Source organism: Cnephaeus nilssonii (assembly GCF_951640355.1).
Source record: "Cnephaeus nilssonii genome assembly, chromosome: 2".
NCBI lineage: Eukaryota > Metazoa > Chordata > Mammalia > Chiroptera > Vespertilionidae > Cnephaeus > Cnephaeus nilssonii.
Window position 1 is genome coordinate 27569289 of NC_137073.1, and position 20330 is coordinate 27589618.

Here is a 20330-nt window from a genome sequence, read left to right on the forward strand (position 1 = left end):
ATAAAGCAATATGGTAAAATGTTAATGACAGAATTTAGATGATGGGCATATGATGTTCACTGTAAAATTCTTTCAATTTTCTGTATATTTATAATTTTTCATAATAAAATTTGGGGGTTGGGGAAGAAGCTTGCTTTGAATCAAATATTATTTGATTCACCATACAATTTCTCATTAATTTTTCTCTTACTCCTTATCAAATTCTTAATTTAACATTAGGAGAATTACTTGGGGTAGAGAGAAATATGTAACTGCTCCTGCATTTTGTCCTTGAGAGAGTTTTCCATTTACTTGGCGCTGGTCACCAGACCAAACTCACCCATGAACAAAATATGTAACCCCTACCCCAATTTCACATATGAAAAACAACAGATATTTTGTTCTGAAACACAAAAAAAAATTTCTGAGGACAACACAATACATGTGTTAAAAGCACTTTATTGCAGAACCAATGTGGATCCAACAATGGTAGATAAATTACAGAATTAGGGGCATTAAATTCTATATCATCATAATACAGGCCAAATTTATCTAGAATAAGAAATCCCTATTATTGCCCCTTAGAAGCAAACCTTTCTCTTCTTAAACCACTCCGGATAGCATTTACCTAGTTTACTATGGAAACATAAAAATTATCACCATTTCCAAGCATGCTATACTTACCAGTTTATTTTCTGGTTGCTGAATAAATTCCTTCAATTGCTTTACAGTAGTCAGTCTTCGGTCTCTGTCGTCTTCCCGGGTGATCCTCCGAAGAAGATTCGACAGTCGAGACTCATCAGAGTAAGACATCGATCGCTCTGTGAATATAAACATTTTGTTATCCATTGAGTATAAGTAAGCGTAGAATTATATCACAAATATTTTAAAGTACATCAAAAATCATAGTCCGGCCCTAGCCGGTTTGGCTCAGTGGCTAGAGCGTCGGCCTGCGGACTGAAAGGTCCCAGGTTCGATTCCGGTCAAGGGCACATGCCCAGGTTTCGGGCTCAATCCCCAGTGGGAGGCCTGCAGGAGGCAGCCAATCAATGATTCTCTCTCTCTCTCCCTCTCCCTTCCTCTCTGAAACCAATAAAAATATATATAAAAAAAATCATAGTCCGCTGGACAATGAAAGCAGGTCCCATCACACTTTTGTTCATCACTATATAAACCAATCCCCAAAAGACAGCTGGGAACATGACAGACCCTCAGAAGAGAAAAACCTCAGTAAATATCTCATTTTAGAGGATCAGCTGAGAGAGAATCAGAAGAGAATTCTGTTAAAATAAGATTAGAAGACTGGGTAAGACTTTCAAGAAAGAATTTTTAAAAAGGGTTAGAAATTGTTTTCTTCAGATCTATTCCAAACTGTTTTCAACTTCCAAGTAAAGAGCATGGGTATGGTAAAAGGCTTCGATAGGTTAGGGGTAAATTCTCAACCAGGGAGAAACAGGCTATATGTTTCTATTTCTCACCTAGGTATCCCACTGGAAGGCTCAGAGCCTCTTGTTCACATTATGATCATTTTCCTAGCACAAAGTTTTGATGAATTGAAATCATGTTTCACTATTACCTACTATGTGTAAGGTATGCTGCCACTCAGAAAGTGGCAAATCAGAACTTTCTTCCCTTTACTTTTTAATAAGAACAAGTGGGAATGCTCAAACAATGTTTGACAATAAATAAAGATGCATTTAAATATTAAATAATTAACCAATGTACATTAACAAACCATGCCAAAGGGTCTGACAGTTTCATTTCTCTCTAAAGCATGAAAGAAAAACTACAATAAAAGAAATTACAACATATGAGACAAGAATTAAGAATTTCTGAAATCCCTAGCCCATTGAATATTTCAGTAAGAATGAATACAGAATATGTCATTAGGATACCAGGCTGGAAACCTAGGTTCTATTTACAATTCTGCCAACTGCATAACTCGGAGCCTGTGAGGAGAAAGAATTAGACTAACTTAGTGTTAGAGTCGCTTTCCAATTTCTATCACACATAAGTCTAAGACTTCAAACACTATTTAGAAACAGTACAACTTCTGATTTAGCATTCTACTTCTGGAAACTTATTTTTAAAAAAATCATTTCCAAAAGCTATATGCACAAAAATGTTCACCAAGATCCACACAACACATACATACACACACCCCAATGGAAAAAGTCATAAACTAAATGTCCAAAGAGTAACTCTTTCCAACTAAGTATATAAATCAGAAATCTTGATTTCACACTCAGTTTTACCAATACAATAAATTTCTCTTTTAGGAAAAAAAATTTTTTTTACCACTCATCGCCTGAATTTTCAGGGTAATTTATCTATATACACTGAGGCTTGTGTTATAAGGCAGAAAATGGCATGAGTGTATTTAACTTCAGAAAGGGTCCACTCCATGTATACCCAAATCCCCCACTGGCATTAGGATTCAAAGACATTCAGCAATAAGAAGCCCACTGTACACATTCAATAGCCACAATCATCAGGAAAACCTTTCTTTAAAATCTTACCCAGTCTTCCAATCTTATTTTAACAGAATTCTCTTTTAAAAAGTATTAAAAACTTTCTGGTAGGACTTTACTCTTAATTCATAGGAAAAGGAATGCAAAAAAAAATTATCATGTGCACAGGTTTTTCAACTCAGAGTAAATTAACCAATTCACATATGTGCAAGGTATTAGTACAAAATAAGGTATCTAGGAGAAGAGGAGATACAGTTCTTTGTGGAACATGTGTGTGATCCGCAGTTTGCCGTCTTACCCTGTGATTTCCTCATGTCTTTGATGGCTAATGCACGACTGCCATGCTGAACACTGGTGAACTCAGGGGTGGTCACATTGTTAACCCTCAGCTCTTGCCCCAACGACTTCCGACCATAAGTATTTTCCCCAGATCCTCCATTGACACTGTAACCACCTAAAAACAGCAACATTTATGTTATTTAAATAAGGCTCTTGGTTTCACTCAATGAATTCCTGAGAGTTCAGGATCTTATTACCTATTCTACAGTTCAACCAGCCTTTGTTTCTCTTACCTGTCCCTGTGCTGCCGGCCTTGAAGCCATTTTTTAATTTCATTTTAATATCTTCAATAGAAGATAAGAGAAATGCAAACTAAAGTCAGATTTGCCGGGCGGGAAGAGATTAACAAATGAACTTATATGCATATATGCATAACCATGGCCTGGGGAGGGGACTGGAGCAGGGTGGAGAAAGTCAAGGGGATGGGAGTGGGGGGGCAGGGATCTGTAATACTTTCAACAATAAAGATAAATTTAAAAAAAACAAAAAACTTTTGGGCCCTGGCTGGTGTGGCTCAGTTGGTTGGGCATTATTCCGAGCACTGAAAGGCTGCAGGTTTGATTCCCCATCAGGGCACATGCCTGGGTTTCAGGCTTGACCCCATTTTGCAGGGGAATGGAGGAGGCAGCTGATCGATGTTCTGATGTTGTTGTTTTTCTTCCTCTCTACCTCTTCCTTACTCTCTCTCTATAAAGATCAATAAAAATACCTAAAAACAAGCAAACAAACCAACAACAACAAAAAAAAACACAAAAAACCTTTTGGGACAACCCTGGCAGGGTAGCTCAGTTGTTTAGAGCGTCATCCCGATATGGCAAGGTTGTGAGTTTGATCCCAGATCAGGACACATCCAAGAATCAACCAATGCCCTAGTGCCGTGGTCGGCAAACTGCGGCTCGCGAGCCACATGCGGCTCTTTGGCCCCTTGAGTGCGGCTCTTCCACAAAATACCATGACGTGGGTGAGTCTATTTTGAAGAAGTGGCGTTAGAAGAAGTTTAAGTTTTAAAAATTTGGCTCTCAAAAGAAATTTCAATCGTTGTACTGTTGATATTTGGCTCTGTTGACTAATGAGTTTGCCGACCATTGCCCTAGTGGATAGCGCATCAGCCTGTGAACTGAAGGGTCCCGGGTTCAATTCCAGTCAAGGACACATGCCCAGGTTGCAGCCTCAATCCCCAGAAGGAGGTGTGCAGGAGGCAGCCAATCAATGGTTCTCTCTCACTGATGTTTCTATCTCTCTCTCCCTCTCTGAAATCAATAAAATATAGTTTAACACGTTAAGCGCCCACCCTGTTTTGTCTTCCGGACGGATAGTGTCAGTCACCGATGACTGACACAGGGCTTAACGTGTTAAAAAAAAGAATCAACCAATGAATGCATAAATAAGTGGAACAACAAATCTATGTTTGTCTCTCTCTCTCCATCCTTCTCTCCCTTCCTCTCTCCCTAAATATAAATAAATAAATAAATAAATAAATAAATAAATAAATAAAACAAAACACTTTTGGCAAGTCTAGAGGAGAGATGGTAGTAGACAGAGACTTCAGCCTTAGTGATACTGTATTTTTCTTTTTTGGCAAGGAAACTGCATTTCTGTATTATATGTATATAAAGAGTGTTTTAATTTTTTCAATTTAAGGGGATAAACTTATGAAGTGTCTAAAGTCTCACTGTATTTTATATACATATGTTTTTTAAACCACCTAGCTCTAAAGTCCAGGGTTTCTTTCCTCTGCACCATGGTGTGCTGCCTATTATGAGCTGCTGTTTACTTTGACATTTTATTAAATATAAAATAGCTATATTTTAACCATATTAGAAGAGGTGCAGAAGGTAGAGAAAGGGGAGGGAGTGATGGGTAGGTTAAAAAACATGCCCCTACCAATAAGGAAATATATATATACCCTTTTCGTCATTCTGTATGTCAACGTGGATTCTGGTATCATCGTGCCTTTGCCGAGACACCACAGCTGAATTCGAAGGTTGCAGTCCATAAGAGGAAGACCCACCCCTATCTCTGGATGAAGAATATTTTAAATTATCTGGGTCGGCTGATGCACTATCAGTTCTGTAAAGAGAGAAGAGTATAAGATTAGAACTTTAAACAAATATTTCAATAGTAATTTTCAACCGGTGTGCTGCAAGAGGCACACTAGTGGTTCCACAAGAATTTTTAAAACATGCAATGCCAGACTATTTAGTCAGGAATACTGACCTCTTTTCTCTTAGATTGTCAAATAAAAAAATATGGCAACAGCCAATACAACAACAGCTGTCCAGTGTGAATGAATCAAAATTAATACCTTTTTTATTTCCCATTGATTTCTAGAGAGAGTGGAAGGGAGAGAGAAACATCGATGGGCAAGAGACACATTAATTGGTTGCCTCCTGAACACACTCCTACAAGGGCTGGGAACCTGCAACCGAGGTATATGTCCTTGAGTGAGAATCAAACCTATGACCCTTCAGTCCTCAGGCCCATGCTCCAACCACTGAGCCAAACTGGCCAGGTCTACACCTTATTTTTTGGTCAGACTGGTGTGCCACAGAATTTTAGTAATTAGTGTGTGCCATGAAATGAAAAATGTTGAAAATCACTGGCCTAAGTATTAAATCTTTCTTTTATATAAGCCTCTCTTCTCTCCACCTTTTATATTTTTTAAACCATTACTCTTATAAATAAGCACTCCAGTGTCTAATAAGTCTCAACTGGGAAGGGTCTGTCAATGGATGAAATGCCCATTTTTCAGCTCCTTCTACTACCTAAGGACCCATTTAGAAATATGAGTAACTACAGGATTAAGATTCCCAACTTATCCTACTTTGCTCAAGACTTAACTGATTTTAGCACTGAAGTCCCATGTCCTAGGAACTCCCTCAGTCCTAGGCAAACTGGGACACTTGGTCACCCTGGTCCAGGGTTCTCTTCACATGACTTGATAAAAGTAGTTCCTTGGGGAGAATGCCTAAACAAAGAGGCTTTTGTCTGATTCATGTTTAGGAATATGGAAGGAATTATCTTCAGTTGCCCATTACCTTTGCCTATCTGGGAAGTGACCCTGTCAATTGTAGACAGTGGCATAGAGTGATATGGCAGAAGGAGGGCCAGAGTTTAGCGTTCCGAGTAGCTCTTAGATCCTGCACTTCATGGGGAGGACTCAGGACTTCCTGTTAAGACTTTAGAGGATTGTGATCCTGCTTTCAAGACTGCTTGGTGAAAGAAAGAAAAAAAAAAGGGAGACTATGTACTACTATTTGTAATACCTTAAACAACAACAACAAAAGACTACTTGGTGAGAGGAGAGCTAATCTGAGAGCATAGCTGGAAGTGAATCCCTAAATTATGAACTCAGTGGAAGACATGGCCTCTGAAAGCCAAGGTGATACCAAGGCAACCATAGAGTAAGTACCACCTAGAGAGAGAGGAAGAGTGAGAGGAAGGAGCAGGAGGTACAAGAAGTAGTTCTTTCTCCCAGGGGAGATTTAATTGGTGGGAAAAATTAATCTTCCCAGTTATAAAAAACAATGGCAACATATGAGGCAGTTGCAAAGTTTTACCAAATTAATTATATATATATGTATATATATATATGTGTGTGTGTGTGTGTGTGTATATATATTTATTTTTTTTTACATATATATTTATTTCAGAGAGGAGTGGGGGGTGGGGTGGGAGAAACATCAATGATGAGAGAGAATCACTGATTGGCTGCCTCCTGCATGCACCACACTGGGGATCAAGCCCACAACCTGGGCATGTGCACTGACCAGGAATCGAACAGTGAACTCCTGGTTCATAAGTCGATGCTCAACCACTGAGCCATGCCAGCTGGGCCCAAAATACTTTTAAAGTACTGCCTCACGGCAATATGGCATTCTCTCTCTCACCTGAATGTGTAACTTATTTGATGGAAAATAAATTACAGAATGACATTTGAAAGCAAGTTCAGTGGGATGGATATAAGGAAAGAACACATTAGGTGCAAAGTAAGATTATTCTAATGAATTGCAATATTGAAAGCTCTACCGAAGATTCCTTAACTATAAAAAATATCTATTAAAATTCTAAAAAGTGAGGAAAATGAAAGATATCAGGAACCCAATAAAGCTAAGTTTGAAGGTTGCAGTTCATAATCTATATAAAAATCAAGCATTGTCAGCTCTGGACGGGTAACTCAGTTGGTTAGAGCATCGTCCTGATACACCAAGGCTGCAGGATTAATCCACAGTGAGGCACATGCAAGAATCAACCAATGACTGCATAAATGAGCGGAACAGCAAATCAATGTTTCTCGTTCTCTCTCTCTCTTCCTATATCTCTCTAAATTTAATCAATATTTTTTTTTAAAAATCAAGCATTATTCAGGATAATCCTGGATACTTGAATATTAATAAGTGAGGGGTACAGTTCTAGGGTAAAAATTAGTGTCCTTATCCAAGGATCAGCTCTATGCCTCAATGTCCTCATCAGTAAAATAGGGAGCTAAGCTTGATAATTTCTCATGAACCTTATTCTTCCAAGCATCAATCATAAAGTATCAAATAAGACAACACTACATACCATATGGCAACATTTTAAAACGTTCCTCTCCTGGTGATATTTCTTCTGAAAAGAACGGCCTTTTGGAAAATAAATCACTTTTATGATACTTACTGAAAACACCTTCTGAACTCATAATTATTTGGAAAAATTAAGGACACTGACAAGAGCAGAAGCTACTCTATTTCTCAATCCCCATGACCCTACCCCATTAATAAAAATGACTGCAGTGTTTGTAAATATATTTAATTTAGTTATCATCCTTTCATTGCCCTCACCCACAAAAATACTAAACATGAAACTTTGCACAGGCTCAATCAGACACCTGATCTGTATTTCTGTAACCATTGTTAATATAGAATACAAACAATAAGTCCAATTAAACTTGGATACCTAAGTGTCACAAGTTTAAATTATTCCTAAAGGCTCTCAATTTGAAACTTGTTAAAATTCCGTAACCCTAGCATACTAGAAGAACTAAGACTTCATAATGGAGTATCTTCTTCAAACATATAGGGTTCATTAATTGCTAGACAAAGCTTAGTACTTTCAACATATGGGAAAACAAAATCAATGAAATTTCAAGAAAAATGTATGAGGATATTTTCTAAGTATACTAAGTCTATAAGTACTTAAGTACCGTTAACACTAAATGGAGCATGAGGACTTTTTTAAAAAACTAATGTAAAAACATTCCCCATGTATCCAAAAATAGCACATTAAATATTCACCTATAATAATCCATAACATACCATTAATTTAAAGGGAATTGAAAAAATAAAAAAAATAAAGGGAATTGAAAAATAAAAGAGAGCATATGAGCTTTTCTAACAGGTTTTGAACTTTCTGTATGTTTGGCATCTAACACAACCTGGGAAAGAAAGCTATTAGGAAATGAATAAAGTAAAATAATTCTGAAACACCTAGATAAATGAGGTCTACTAATATTTAAATATCTGAATTTCCTTTTCATTATGTTTATGTATCACATATATTTCCCTTAAGAGTTAAATATTTGTATTATTTTCTGGTAGCATAGCAGTAGACTTAAAGCAGTAGAAAATACAGATCTAAAAAAAGATCTGGTCTCAAATCCCAGCTCAAGCACCGAAAAAGTACGTATGACTTTGCACAAGGTACTTAATCACCAAGCCTTGGTTGTCTCTGGCTTAAAATAGAGGTAATACCTATCTAATATGGAAGGTTGTTGTGAGGCTTAAATAAGAAGATGAATTCTTAAGAAATACTCAGCTTACAGTGTACATACACTCTATTATCATAGTACTAAATTAACTCAAGGTTTCCAGTCTAACAAATAATGTATAAGTAGTTCATGAACATATGACGACAATAAAAGTAAGTTCTTATGCTCAATATATAGCAGCTTCTAAGTTCTTCATTGAAGAAATTAAGCAATCTACTCCTACCAACAAATACATTTCTGACTAATGAGTACTGATTTCAAACTAAATTGAAAAAAAAAAACACACACACAAAAAAAAACAACCACACAAGAAACAGGAGTGACTTCCCAATTTGTTAGAAATACAGGTTTTTAAAATTCCATGAGTTATGACCACCAAGATTCCCCTCCGCCCCCAGAATTTGGGTTTTCAGAGATATAAATCAAAATATTCACTAGGGTAGAACCACTGTCTAAAAACTCCCTAATTGCCAAGTTCTTTTAATACTAACTCATTAAAACATTTCCAACCAGAATTCAAGTTACTGGTATTCTGAACACAAAAGCACAAATGGTTCAGCATTTACACAAGATCTCTATTTTATAATTTCTAGACTGCTTAGGTCTTAAAAAAAAAAAAAAGTCAGTATCAGGCTGTAATCACCAACAAGATTATCCTAGTCCAATAAACAGAAAACTGTTAAAGAACAGAAATGAACACTTAAAATGAGGCAATCAAAGGCACAAAATAGGAAATGCAGATTTGAACACAAAGAGGCAGGCATAAATGTTAAGCTAGTTATAAGGGCTGAAAAAGCTATCATCTGCCAGAATTAGTATCTCAATATAGTGATAAAAGAAAATGTATCTTTTGAGACTAAGAATCCTAGAGCAAGGATCCAAAAATACCTCCATAGCCCCTTTAATACTCTAAAAATATTATGGAGAGAAAAAAAGAAATGCATAAATTTCCCCAAAATGATTAAACTGAAGTTAAAGCCTGATGTACATGCCACACGAGAGGTAAGTTTCTAAAGCTCATACCTCAAAAATCGCATACTGTATAATATGGAGCCTTTGTGATGTTTTGCATCAAGTCAATCTGTAAGACAGTAGTTACAATATTAGTGAAGGCAGTGGGTTAAAACATTTGTTGTTCACACATGAAGCAAATATCATTCATGGATTAGGTGCTTTTAGTCAAACTATGGCCCTCTAGGTTTCATATGTTGAAGCAAAAATTGAAATGGAAAGCCACTCTGTTCCTCAGAGGATAGAGAGGCTTAAGCGGGCAACCCCCAAAAAAGTTTAATATATAGAAAAATTTAAATGTTCCTTATAACATACAAATCACATGCAAATATAGTTACCGCTCATTTTAGTGGTCTATTCTCAGTATATAGAAAATGTAACAAATCTGAGGAGTCATTCATTTTTGAATGACCCAAATCCTCAGACCTCAAATCAACAATCCACCATGTATTACAGGATAGTATCTCCTGGATAAATGTGGTCTTATGGTCCAGTTCTTATAAGCATTATAAAGAATAACCGGAAAAGAAAAGAAAGAAAGAAGAAAAGAAAAGAAAAGAATAGAAAAGAAAAGAAAAGAAAAGAAAAGAAAAGAAAAAAGAAAAGAAAAGAAAAGAAAAGAAAAAGAACCATTCTGGAAGTATGAAGCCAGGGAATTCCCTATCAGGAAGCATTTCCATAAAGCACCCTGAAATGACTTGATGCAAACACCACACCTGGTGGTGCCAGGGGAATAAGCATCATATTGCTTCAAGTTGTTTTTAAGTAGGGTTATTAAGGGATTTTTGCTCTCATGGTGAGATCTAATTTGTAATGGGTATCAACCAGGAAATAAGATTGTACTAAAGCCAATGAGGTGGGAATGCATTTGTTCTCTAAAGCAGGGGTGGGGAAGGTGCAGCTCACGGGCCATGTAAGGTCCGCGAAATCATTTAGTCTGGCCCTGCCACAGCAACCACAGGCGTGACTTGAAATTCAATAAATCTAGAAGCTTTTTTCATAGCAACATAAATTTATATTAAGGGTATTATATTAAGCAAATGATGTTATAAATATCCAAATGGCCCTTGTCAGAGAAAAGGTTCCCCACCCCTGCTAAAGCAATGGTACTCAAAGATAGTGTCACTGTCACAAAGCAGTTGTAGAATATGCCAAGTTTTTCATACTAACAGTTAATATCACTTGAAAATGATTTACCTTTTTTAGATATAAATTCAAGGTTATCCCTGTGATGTCTCTTACTCACCTGGATTCAGACATGCTTTCATGAGAAATAAGAAAAAAGGTGAAACTATGCATAACCTTGGGCCTTGTGTACATCACTTTCACATTAGAAACACTACTCTAAAATGAGTCTAGGGCTAAAAATTTCATTTGGGAGGCTCAGGGATTTCATTACATGAAACTCTTCTTATAGGAGAAAATAGTAAGTTCAAATTTAATGAAACAGAATTGAACCATCATGCCAAACTTGTAAATGAAACATCAGTTTTACAATATTAAAAAATATTAAGTTTATATAAATTCTTGATAAAATTTCCTTAGCTCCTTAAGTATTAAGTGTCTATAAATAGGTTCTTTGTTACCAATTTTTAAGTATTACTCAAACTCTCAACTAAATAGCCACTGTGGACTCAAAATACAAAAATACATTTATTGTAAACTTGTAAGACCTTTTACCTTTCCCAAAGAGAGGTCTAGCCTTTACCTGGAAGTTAATCTCTAAACTCTTGGAACGTCATACCTAATAAGAGTGTTACTGTTCACCAGGGTTTAGGGCCACACCAGAAAATGTCATTTTATGGTAAGGGATTTCAGTCACATGAATCATCTCAATCTCCAGAAGGGCTGGAGACTAAATTCAGCCATGTGGGCAGTCAATCATGGAGCCCAATAAAAATTCTGGACACCCAAAGCTGGGGTTAATACTCCACGCTTATTGTAATGCATCAATACCATGAAAGTAATACTGTTCACAACTCCACAGGGAAACAACTGGATGCTCCACATTTACAACTTTCCTATACTATCCTATCCACCTTTACCTTTGGCTGATTTTAATCGATATCCTTTAGCTGTAAAAACCTGTAAACCATGAGTATAAGATTTCAATGAGTTCTTTAAGTTCTGGTGAATTATCCTAGTCCTCCCAACTCGCAACTGCTGTCAGAAATAAAGGTGGTCTTATGGATCATGCCCCCTCTAACTCTGCACCTATATTTAAACCACTGAGTATATTTTAATCCATAATTTAAAGACTAAATTTTTTTTAATAATATCTTTAGCAAACAATAAAGAACTGACTTTCAGTGCAGGAAGTCCTCATTTAACACTGTCAATAGGTTCTGCAACTTTAAGTGAAATGACATAGAACAAAACCAATATTACCTAATTGATATAAGTAAGAGATAAGATCCTATGGTATCTTATGGACATTATACCAAAACATTATTCAAGGACCCGCTGTAGTTTATTTCCCTTACAAGGAATCTCATACACCCTCTAATGGCAGACTTCTAATCAAACTAACCAGAGGGAGAAACAAAGCAAGTTAACTCTAGGAGGGCACTACACTGGATCTTAACCTTTGCTTCGGGTGCACAATTGTCTTCAGTGAAAAGGTTGGTGAACACACCACTGCCATGTAGTTCTGACAACTGTGTCTTCAATGCTGTGCACATTTCCCTACCCAGGGGGGTCTCACCTTTCCAAAACAGTTTTCAAACTTTCTGTACCTTCCTCCTTTTCCCAGCACTGTCCGTGGATGACCTTACAGATCCCTGCTTCATTAGAAAACCCCTGGTGAACAAACCATTCTATAGCATTCTCAATTAGAGCTAATAATTTTGAGCTCCTACATGTCTGGTAGGCAACTTACCAAGCAGTTTACATACATTTATTATAACCCTTAACATAATCCTATCAGTTACCATCTTACAGATGAGGTAACTACCGTTCCATTACTGACCTAAAGGTGCACAGCTTGTAAATGGCAAGAGGAAGAACTCAAACTCAGGTCTAACTTTAGAGTTCTTCAACACTCCGAGACTGCTGCCAACTTCTTTCCAATACATCCACAAATTCACCTCCATCTGCACACACAGCCTTTCTATCACCCTTACATAATGGAACAGGTACACCTCGTATCTACAGCAACCCTCTGGATCCAGACATTCCCCCTATCTTCTAAGATATGCCTGGGATCTCCTCCCCCTTTTCTTTAACACAGCATCTATACTAATAAAAGGGTAATATGCAAATTGGTCACAATGCCCTCACAGTAACAACCGAACAGCAGGCTGCATGGGGTGACCAGGCTGGCAGGGGGGTTATCGAGGGACGACCAAACGACTGACCAGCAGGCTGCGTGGGGTGACCAGGCCGGCAGGGGGGTTAGTGAGGGATGACCCAACAACTGACCAGCAGGCTGCGCGGGGCGACCAGGCCGGCAAGGGGGGGCAGTTGGGGGCGAACATGCCGGTGGGGGTGGGGGAGGCAGTTGGGGGAGACCAGGCCAGTGAGGGGGCAGTTAGGGGCGATCAAGCTGGCAGGCAGAGGCGGTTAGGGGTGATCAGGCTGGCAGGGGGGCGGGGGGACAGTTAGGGGCGATCAGGAAGGTGAGCAGTTAGGAGCCAGCGGTCCCAGATTGTGTAAGGGATGTCCGACTGCCGGTTTCCGCCCAATCCCAGGCAGTTGGACATCCCTCGAGGGGTCCCAGATTGGAGAGGGTCCAGGCTGGGCTGAGGGGACCCCCCCCGCCCCCGTGCACGAATTTCATGCACCGGGCCTCTAGTCAGCATATAATAAGAACTCTCTAGTCTTTACTTTGTCTCTAGACTCTTCATAGACAAATCTCTTGAGAAAAATTTATCTTCCTTGCCTTCACTCATTTTTCAACTATCTGTAATCTGTGTTCCACTGTCAGCACTTCACCAAAACTGTTCCTATCAAAAAGTAGGAACTTTCACTTATGATCTCTAAAATGCCATACACCCGCCATGGTCAGTGATTCAGTTGGTTAGACCGTCATGCTATGCACTGAAAGGTTGTAGGTTCGATTCCTGGTCAGGGCACATGCCTAGGTTGCGTATTCATGGGGCACGTACAGTTGGCAGCCAATGTTGCTCTCTCACATCGACCTCCCTCTCTCTAAAAAATCAATCAGCCAATCAATCAATTTTTTAAAAAATCCCACCCATTCTTTTCAGTTCACCTTGCTCAATGCTTCAATGACTTGCTTTAGACAACTGTCTACTCACAGTCTTTCTCAATACCACTCTAAATTTTTTTTTAGTAACTTTAATTCCAGTGACTCTTTCTACTTTTTCCCAGTCTATGTACTTTGTTCCTTCTTCATTCCTTTTTAACCAGGGTAGATTTCATGGTCTATCATTTTTTCCTCATATTTTTATTGATTTCAGAAAGGAAGGGAGAGGGAGAGAGAGATTGAAACATCAATGACGAAAGAGAATCATTGATTGGCTGCCTCATGCACACCCCTTCTGGGGATCGAGCCCACAACCTGAGCATGTACCCTTGACCAGAATCGAACCTGGGACCCTTTGGTCCGTACGCTCTATCCACTTGAGCCAAACAGGATAGGGCTACTCTACCATTTCAATAACACTCTTGCCAATCCCCTAAACCTCCTTTAATATTTTCCTCACACCAATCTGGCAAAATCCAACCATGGATAAACCCAATTATCAATTATCCATCATCCATCAGTAATCACCACATTCTCAGGTACTTCAATGTTCATCTCCCATTTGCTACATGCATTATCTAGAACTTCCCCATTCTCTTCAGATTCCAAAATACTGTAACTGCCTCCACACATTTTGTCTCAAACACTCACACTCACAAACTCTCACCTGCATCCAATTCTAGAGGCCTTGATTACAACTTCATCTACTTCCATCTCTTAAGTTTTCCCACCAAACTGAATCCTCTCCTTAAATATATAACTTTCTAATGTCTCTTCTTTAAAAACACAAAAACAGCCCTAGCCAGCACACTGGAAGGTTGTGGGTTCAATTCCTGGTCAAGGGCACGTACCTGGGTTGCAGGTTCCATCCCCACCCCGAGTCAGGGCACATGAGGGAGGCAACCAATCAATGTGTCTCTCTCCCATTGATGTTTCTCTCTTTCCTCTACCCCGCTCCTTTCCACTCTCTTAAAAAACACACACACAAAAAAAACTCAGCCCTAGCCGGTTTGGCTCCGTGGATAGAGCTTCAGCCTGTGAACTGAAGGGTCCCAGGTTCAATTCCAGTCAAGGGCATGTACCTTGGTTACGGGCACATCCCCAGTAGGGGGTGTGCAGGAGGCAGCTGATCAATGTTTCTCTCTCATTGATGTTTCTAACTCTCTATCCCTCTCCCTTCCTCTCTGTAAAAAAAAAAATAATAATAATAAAAAATACATATATACATATATATATATATATATATATATATATATATATATATATTAAATCAATGGGAAAAATATCCTCACTCCTCCAGTGAAGATTAACAAAACAAAACAAATTTTTTAAACACCATAAAAAATTCATCAATCCCACATATCCCTCCACCAACAATCTGCCTTCGCTCTCTGCAGTCAAACTACGAGTTGTCTCTACTCTCCACTCCCATTTCTTCACCTCTACTAGCTCCTCAATCCTCACTGATCCAATTTCTATACCATCACTTTTGGCAAAACCATCTATGACCTCCAAATCCAAGATATAATCCAGGCATCATCTTACTCATCCTCTCAGCAGCTTTTACAGTGCTGCTGAACAGGGTTGAGCAGGTTGTGGCCTGCACAAAGGTGCCTTGCAGAGAGGAATGCGGTGAGCCGAATAAAAACCATTTTAAAATATTCTTACAAGATTCCTATGTGCTCAGATCCTGAGAATTTAAAGTAACTGGATTCTTCTCTTTCTTTGGCTTATGGGATGTTATACTCTTATTTCTTCCCACCTCTCTGGTCCTATTATTTCAGGAGCCTTTAAAGGTTTGCTCAGTCTCTTCTAGGAATCCACTAATCTTGGAAAGCTATCATTCACAATTGAAGGTCAGATAAAGAGCTTCACAGATAAGAAAAAGCTAAAGGAGTTCATCATCGCCAAACCAGTATTATATGAAATGTTGAAAGGTATTCTTTAAGAAGAGGAAGAAGAAGAAAACGGTAAAGATAAAAACTATGAACAAATACACATCTATCAACAAGTGAATCTAAAAATCAAGTGAATAAAAAATCTGATGAACAGAATAAACTGGTGAATATAATAGAATCAGAGGCATAGAAAGGGAGTGGACTGACAATTCTGGGGGGGGGGGGAAATGGGTGTGAGGGGTGCGGGAAGAGACTGGACAAAAATCGTACACCTATGGATGAGGATAGTGGGAGGGAGCGGTAAGGGCAAGAGGATGGGGTGGGAACCGGGTGGAGGGGAGCTATGGGGGAGGGAGGGAGAGGAACAACTGTAATAATCTGAACAATAAAGATTTTTTAAAAAAAGGATGAATGGATGAACAAAAGTGGTATATCTATGCAATGGAATATTATCCTATATAATAAAAGGCTAATATGCAAATAGACCGAATGGCAGAACACCTGAACAACCGGTCACTATGACTTGCGCCGACCACCAGTAGGCGTGTGTGAAACATGGCAGGCATCGACTGCAGCGGATGGTGGAGCAGGTGAGTGGGGGCACCAGACCAAGGAAGGGTGCTGGTTGCTGTCATTGGGGCGAGCCTCTGGTGGTTGCTGAAAATTCTTTGCTCCCGCATGCTACAGTCCTGCCCGGCGCTTGCAACTGCTGCCAGCGCCGGCCCCACTCACACCCGCTGCTGGTGCCAGAGCCGCTGCTTGCACCCACTGCCAGCTCTGGCCCCACTTGCACCCGCAGCCGGCGCTGGAGTCACCGCTTGCACCCACTGCCAGTGCCTGGCACCAGTCCCAATCGCTCGGCGCCAACAGCGGGTGCGAGCAGCAGCTACTGGCTCTGATCGCCCCTGAGGGCTTCTCTACCTCCCCCTGCTCATGAGGGAATCGGGGCAGCAGCTGCCGCTAGCACCCATTGATGGTGCTGGCCCCACTTGCACCCGCTCCTGGTATCAGCCTCAATCGCTCCACGCTGTCAGCGGGTGCGAGCAGGGCCTGCACTGTCAGCGCATGGGAGCCGGGCTGCGGGCAGACAGGGGACTGGGGACTGTGGCAGGAGGGGCCAGGTGAGGGCACAGAGGATGGGCCAAGACCCGCCCCTTGCCTACTGCAGCCTCGCGGCCCACAGTTCCTTTCAAGGTGCATGAATTTGTGCACTGGGCCCCTAGTTCAACCATAAAAAGGAATAAAGTACTGATACCTGCTACAATATGGATGAACCTTGAAAAGATTATGCTAAGCAAGAGGCCAGACACAAAAGGCTATATATTGTATGATTCCATTTATATGAAATATGCGCAACAGGCAAATCCATAGAGAAAGGAGGCTTATAGTTGCTAGGGGCTGGGAAGAAGGGAGAATGCAGTGATTGTTTAATGGATACAGGTTTCCCATTTAGTGATGGAAAGTTCTGGAACTAGATAGTGGTGATGGTTGCACATCATAAATGTACTCAATAACACTAAATTAAAAAATAGCAAATTTTATATTCATTTTACCACAATTTAAAGAACTTTATTTATGATGATACTCTTGAAAAGATAAATTATAGGGGGGAAAAGATCATTGGTTACCAATGGCTGGGAGTAGAAGTTGACTACAAAGAGGCACAAGGAAATTTTGGGGGATCATGGAACTGTTCTATAGTTCAGTGATTTTCAACCTTTTATGGCACACATAAGCTAATTACTAAAATTCTGCAATAAACCAAAAAATAATATTTTTGTCAATCTGACAAAAAAATACCTAAAAATACATAATTTTTATTCATTCACATTGAAAGGCTATTGTAGTGTTGGGCCATTGTCTTTTTTTTTTTTTTTTTACAGTCTAAGGCGGTGGTTTCTCAACCTTTCTAATGTCGCGACCCTTTAATACAGTTCCTCGTGTTGTGGTACCCCCAACCATAAAATTATTTTCGTTGCTACTTCATAACTGTAATTTTGCTACTGTTAATGAACCGTAATGTAAATATCTGTGTTTTCGGATGGTCTTAGGCTCTACAGCAGTGGTCGCCTAAGACCATCGGAAAACACAGTATTTACATTATGATTCATAACAGTAGCAAAATTACAGTTATGAAGTAGCAACGAAAATAATTTTATGGTTGGGGGTCACCACAACATGAGGAACTGTATTAAAGGGTTGCGGCATTAAAAAGGTTGAGAACCGCCGAAACCGGTTTGGCTCAGTGGATAGAGCGTCGGCCTGCAGACTCAAGGGTCCCAGGTTCGATTCCGGTCAAGGGCATGTACCTTGGTTGCGGGCACATCCCCAGTAGGGGGTGTGCAAGAGGCAGCTGATCGATGTTTCTCTCTCATCAATGTTTCTAACTCTCTATCCCTCTCTCTTCCTCTCTGTAAAAAATCAATAAAATATATTTAAAAAAAAAAAAAAGAAAGGTTGAGAACCACTGGTCTAAGGGAAAAGAGGTCAGTGCCCCTGACTAATCAGGTATTGCATGTTTTAAAAATTGTGGCACACCAGTTGAAAATTGCTGCTATAGCTTGATTGTAGTGGTCATAGTTACAATACTGTATACATTTTTAAAAAATATATTTATTTTTATTGATTTCAGAGAGGAAGGGAGAAGGAGAGATAGAAACATCAATGATGAGAGAGAATCATTGATTGGCTGCCCCTACTGGGGATCAAGCCTGCAACCCAGGCATGTGCCCTTGACTGGAATCAAACCCGGGGACCCTTTGGAACGCAGGCTGATGCTCTATCCACTGAACCAAACCAGCCAGGGCAATACTATATACATTTGTTAAAACTCAAAGAACTACACAGCATATAAATTGTACCTCAATAAACCTAACTTTAAAGGAAATACATTTCTTTACACTAAAGGTACAAAAGTAAAAGACTTGATTTATTTTAAATAATTCAGTATTTCATGCCTTGTGTTGCTTACCATATTTAGCCATTCTAAATGGAAAAGCATAAAGGTAGCTTAGCACTGGCTTAAAGTCATTGTGCTTTCCAATGAAACTGAAGACTGTTAGTGTCTGAATTAATTAGTTATAAGATCTAGAATTTACAGCTTGAAAAGGATTATCTTAGCCAAGATAGACAAAGAAACAAAACAATGCACATGTACCAGTGAAAGACAACTCTTACCTATATCGATAATAAATTCTAAATTTATAGCATAAGAAGAAATTTTACTCTGTATCAATGCCCAAGAAATATCTCACAGTCTTTTAGGACTTAATTTTATTTTATTTTTCTTAATTAAATTTTATTTATTTGATTTTTAGAGAAAGGAAGGGGATGGGGGAGGGGTGGGGAGGGAGGGACACTGACGTGAGAGCGTAACATAGATCCGCTGCCTTCTGCACTCCCCCAATGGGCATCAAGCACGCAACCGGCCATCAAGCCCACAAACCAGGCATGTGGCTGGACTGGAGATCAACCGGCAACCCACTGGTGCACAGGAAGAGGCCAAACCAACTGAGCCACACCAGCTGGGGCTAGCACTTAATTTTTACAACAGAAATGCACCATATTTTATCGTTTACCCATTTTGATAAGCTTTCAAAATTGTAGCTGAAGTCTTATTAACTAACGACTGAGACAATGCAAAAAATTTAGGGTCAAAGCACTAAGGCTGGTAAAATCAGAAAATCATTGGCTAAGACAAAGACATGAAATCCACTGCTAATTTAAGTATTTAAGTATTCTGAGGTCCTGAACCTCAACTGGCATAAATTTGTATCTTACTAAGTATTAAGAATACTGGTAGTTATAAAATCTTGTACGCTTTTCATCTCCAATACAAATGTGAATTCAATGTTCAGTATTTAACAAAAAGAAACCTTGCTTAAGGTCCCTTTTGCATTGCTTATCTTCCCCTTTTGTCTGCAAGTCCTGGAAGTACTTTAGAAACATCCATTTCAGCTGGGAAATGGCCAAGATTGAAAGGAAATCTCTTATTCCATGACCTCCTAGCATAGGAAGACTAAAAAGACAAAACACCTTAAGGACAGAGAAATCAAGAATCACTAAGAGCTATATACACTACAGCAAGCATGTTTGACATGCTTGCACTACTGGAATCCTAAAAGAATGAATCTTGAAACCTGACTGAGACTCTAGAATCAAGGAAAAGGCAAGGTTTTGTTAATATAAGAAACTAGAGGCCTGGTGCATGAACTCATGCACCAGTGGGGTCCCTCGGCCTGGCCTGCGGGATCGGGCGAAAACTGGCTCTCCGACATCCCCCAAGGGGTCCCAGATTGCGAGAGGGAGCAGGCCAGGCCAAGGGACCCCACCGGTGCACAATCGGGGCTGGGAAGAGACACAGGAGGTTGGCCAGCCAGGGTGGGACTGTGGGAGGGCTCCAGGGCGTGTCCAGCCCGTCTCCCTCAGTCCCGATCGGCCGGGCTCCAGCAGCAAGCTAACCTACTGGTTGGAGCTTCTGCCCCATGGTGGTCAGTGCATGTCATAGCAAGCAGTTGAGCAGCCTAAGCATATCATTAGCATATTACGCTTTGATTGAATGGCTGACCAGTCGACCAGACACTTAGCATATTAGGCTTTTATTATATAGGACTAGAGGCCCGGTGCACAAAATCATGCACGGGTGTGTGTGTGTGTGTGTGTGTGTGTGTGTGTGTGTG

The 20330-nt window shown here is 39.7% G+C and overlaps 1 protein-coding gene across 2 annotated transcripts in view; it reads right to left on the reverse strand.

Annotated features, from left to right (window-relative positions):
- Window positions 1-20330, reverse strand: part of SMG1 (SMG1 nonsense mediated mRNA decay associated PI3K related kinase) — a 112422-nt gene that overhangs the window by 73321 nt on the left and 18771 nt on the right. Inside the window, exons 2-5 of one of the 2 annotated variants that reach the window (XM_079794606.1) lie at window positions 9559-9616; window positions 4696-4859; window positions 2749-2904; window positions 664-800 (exon numbers count right to left, since the gene is read on the reverse strand). In XM_079794606.1, coding sequence (XP_079650732.1) covers window positions 664-800; window positions 2749-2904; window positions 4696-4859; window positions 9559-9572 — 471 coding nt within the window. In that variant the 5' untranslated portion in view covers window positions 9573-9616. The remainder of the gene's footprint in view (window positions 1-663; window positions 801-2748; window positions 2905-4695; window positions 4860-9558; window positions 9617-20330) is intronic. The other variant, XM_079794605.1, reaches the window with a different exon arrangement.